At 35.8% G+C, this 4,202-nt stretch overlaps 1 protein-coding gene across 1 annotated transcript; it reads right to left on the reverse strand.

Annotated features, from left to right (window-relative positions):
- Nucleotides 1-2,643, reverse strand: LOC140449972 (uncharacterized). The gene has a single exon (XM_072543388.1). The coding sequence runs from the start codon at nucleotides 2,613-2,615 to the stop codon at nucleotides 1,371-1,373; it is 1,245 nt and encodes a 414-aa protein (XP_072399489.1). The 5' UTR covers nucleotides 2,616-2,643; the 3' UTR covers nucleotides 1-1,370.
- Nucleotides 2,644-4,202: the final 1,559 nt, after the last annotated feature.

Raw genomic sequence — 4,202 nt, forward strand, 5'->3', positions numbered from 1 at the left:
AAATGGACATATTCTGACCCTGACCTACATTCAGCAAGGAGGCGGTCAGTACTAACTTCTGAAGAAATACCCACTCCAACATTCAGTAGTCTACCTACATTCCCAGAAGATGAAGATGATAAAGTTTGATATCGACATTGATTTTGAAGCAGATCTGGGAAACCCCCATCGTTTCAATCAACAAAAACTGAACGATCTTGTTAGGGAGCTGAACTTATCCAGAGAAGCTTCTGGATTACTTGCCTTTAAATTTATAGTAGACTTCACAGTTACTTCGATTGCTTTTCAAAAAACTTTAGTAAAGAACAGAGAGAAAGATTCTATCAAGTTTTTAACCAATATGTATACTCAGTTCTGATTTGGATCACAATTATGAACATTTACAAAGCCAAATATTGATGGAATAAAGAAAATACAGAGTCAAAATGGGCTTGGACCAGACATGTTGCCAGATTGACGGATGATAGATGGACCAAAAAGATTCTAGAATGGTGACCAAGACAATAGGGATATCGAAGCAGAGGACGACCACCGACTAGATGGACGGATGGTATAAAGTGCTTAATCACAAATTGGATGCAAGAAGCTTACGATATAAATAGGTAGAAAATTTTACGGGAGGTCTACCTTCAGCAGTGGACAAATATAGGCTAATTGATGATAGAGTCATGGGAAATTAAATTAAATTAAAGACAAAACTAAAGTCAGAGATGCCTGAAGGGAAATTTGTAGGACACATGTGTTTTCAGATAGAAGAAAGAGATAAGATAGAAAAAATAGAAAGAAAAATGATAAAAGGAATATCTAAAGTCAAAGATGATAAAGGAAACTTTGTATGACACACGTGTTTTCAAGATAGAAGAAAACAAGGAAGATTACTATTGGGATAAGCAGTCGACCTCAAAAATGCTTAACCCTTAACTTGGCAAGCATATGTTATAATATACATAATATTTCACATTTTTTATTTGACAATCAATACAAATAGTATGTGAAACCCAGTTCTTGGCACTATATAGTTGAGTATACACTATCGTATGTAGCCAATGTACAGATGCAGTCTCGACAAAATGGCTGAGCAAGCGTGCTGCTTGCCAGCACGGGGTATGTATGAAGAAACAGAGCAAATGTAGCAAGAAACAGAGAAGAAGTGGATACATTAAAGATTCTTATGTCCTATATTGAATGAATGAAGGTGATATGTATATTTTGCTCTATTTACTTCTACAAAACATGTTTCACAATAACTTAACTTCTTTTAGACGTTAAGATACAACTTATGACTAAAGAGTTGTAACTTAACATATGAACATTTGAGATAGGTGTGTCAAAAATCGTCTAGTTTCCATTTTGTTCGTAAAAACCATCGTTTACATGGGAGTCATGTGTCCAATCACATCGACGTGTTGTCGAGGATCAAGAAAAGCATCTGAAAGAGAAAACTTATGCTCCAATTCCGACACTTCCGAAGCAGGTGTCATTGGAGTCATAGGAGTGGAGTTTGATCCATAAAACGAATGATACGGTAAGGGCATGGCTTCAGGTATAAGGATTTGTGAGTTGTTATAACAACTCCTAATATGGCTTTCTAGAGCAGTTTTGGAAATGAACCCTTTGCTACAAATCGGGCAAATATTTGGTCGCTCTCCAGTATGTGTTCTTTCGTGGATTCGTAGCGGTGTTCTTTGGGTAAAGGCTTTACCACAGTATTTGCACACGTAAGGCTTTTCACCCGTATGCACCCTAGTGTGTTCAATAAGCTGCTCTTTCTTAGAAAAGTGTTTAGGACAGGTTTGGCAGCCATACGGTTTATAACCTGTGTGTGTACGATGGTGAAACTTAAGTTTTTCCCTACTAGATAATTGTTTCCCGCAAATATCGCAGAGGACTGAAAGATCTACGCCTGTTTCGTTGTGATTTTTAAGATTATGCCGTCTGAGACCTGAAGCTGAAGCATAGTGCTTATTACAAATGGTACAGTCAAATTTGACTAAAGGGCTACCGGTTAGGATCTCATAATGTGAAGTGCGTCTATGTGACGCCAAAAACCACGAGAACATGAAATGTTTACCGCATATTTCGCACTGAAATGGTTTTTCCCCGGTGTGAAAGTACTTATGCTCTAGCGCGTGAGTGCTAACCGTGAAAGCTTTGTTGCAAATCTCACATTTATATTTGGTAGCTCCTTCGTGAGCGCGCACATGCATTTCGAGGTGATACTTCGAAGCGTTTCGATAAGAGCACAAATGGCAGTGATATTTACCGTCCTCGCTATGGACTATGGAATGTAAGGCAAAGGCAACGTTATTTTTGTAAGTTTGGTCACATATATCGCAGATTATCGGTTCGTCTAGTTCAGCAGGAGGCGGATGATTGTCCGTGTTTCGTTTTTTACGTTTCTTCTCCTTTTTCTCCCTCTTCTCTTTCTTCTCCTTCTTTTCTTTCTTCAACTTTTTGATTTTCGTTCCGTCTTTTGTTATTTTCTTCTCTTTCTTCAACTTCTCTTTAAGTTCTTTTCGTTCTCTTCTCAGTTTTTCCTTTAGCAATTTGGTTTTCTTTAATTTTTCCTCCTCTGGGATCCACTCGGTCTCGGATTCAAAATCGTACTCTTCCATTTCACATTTCACTTCATCTGCTTTAGTTGTTATCCTAAAAAGTATTTATGTTAGTGATTTAAATCAAGCGATAGTTATACTTACCTCACATAAAATCACGTCACGTCACAATCAAATATTAAAACACTAAAATTATGGATAGATTTACAGAAAAAATAAGATCATATGTTATTTTCAAATTCTTTAATATAAAAAAATACAAAAATATCATTTTTTTAAACTTCTCTTATAGATTTGGTCATTGTACTGTACTTACTTTAAAAGAATATATTAAAAACGGAAAAGTACCACACAAATACAAGCTAAAAATGCGAGGAAACTGCATATATTCATACTTTTCTCATTTTGAGCAAAATTCTTTTTTAAAATTAAGTGTATTAAGTGTAATTGACGGTTGTGTGTGTTGCCTAACTTAAGGCGCTAAATGTTTGAGATTATCTAATAATATTTTAAGATCTTTTATTTAGATTCTAGATGCTGCAACTGCTCATGCCCTAAAAGAAAGGCAAAACAAGAAGCAATATAGCCAATTTTGTGCTTTGTTGTAGGAATAATTAAGACTATACCTCACGTAACAATTAGCAAATTCCAATATGGCTTCTGCAGTCAACTATAGACCAGATATTTGTTTAATAAGAGACTCTATAGTCAATACACATACAGCTACACATACCTTGGTACCAACATTAACAGCCAATGGGATTACTCCAGTGAAATAAAACAACGCATAGGAAAAGCGAGATCGGCGTTCATAATGATGAAGTCTCTTTTCAGAAGTCATGATTTACCACTTGCTACCAAAATCCACGGAACTGAAGCACTGAGTTATACCAAGCCTTTATAGACTTATAGACTTTATAGAAAAGGCATTTGATAGTACTCCAAGGAAGGTGATTGACATATGTTTAAAAAAGAAAGGTGTGAAAATAAAACTCAGGCAAGCCATTATGAGTATATATAGACATAGAAGGAACAGAATCAGAACCGATAAATGTTCATAGTAAACGAGGGTCTACAGTGTGGATCTCAGAGTGTGCATACGCAGACGATCTAGTGATATTTGGGATAAATGAAGAAGCACCCAATCGAAATTTACAAGTATGGAACGCTGCACTAATTAAACGAAATTTGAGGATCAATAATAAGAAGACGAAAATAATGGTATGTGGAAAAAATAGAAAACAAACGAAGATAACACTTAACGGAAATACACTTGAACAAGGCGATACTTACAAATACTTGTGAGTACAAATAGAGAACAGAGGAACTGAAGAAACTGAAATAAGTTCCAGAATAGAAAGTGCAATTAAAAGTACGTTTTTGTCGAAAAAAGAAGTATCCCAAAAAGCCAAAGTGACCATATACAAGACGGTGTTCGTGCCGATTTTAACTTTTTTTAGTGATAGTTGGACGCTTACTGATAAATTAAAATCGAAAATACAGAGCATAGAAATGAAGTTTATTAAAAGATAATGGGTATAACCAGGTTAGACAGGATTAGAAATGAAGCAGTCAGAGAACATCATAAGGTCCAACCAATTATTAAGAAAATTTAAGAGGCCCAACTGAGATGGTATGGACACATGG

Source organism: Diabrotica undecimpunctata, chromosome 9, assembly GCF_040954645.1.
Source record: "Diabrotica undecimpunctata isolate CICGRU chromosome 9, icDiaUnde3, whole genome shotgun sequence".
Classification (NCBI taxonomy): domain Eukaryota; kingdom Metazoa; phylum Arthropoda; class Insecta; order Coleoptera; family Chrysomelidae; genus Diabrotica; species Diabrotica undecimpunctata.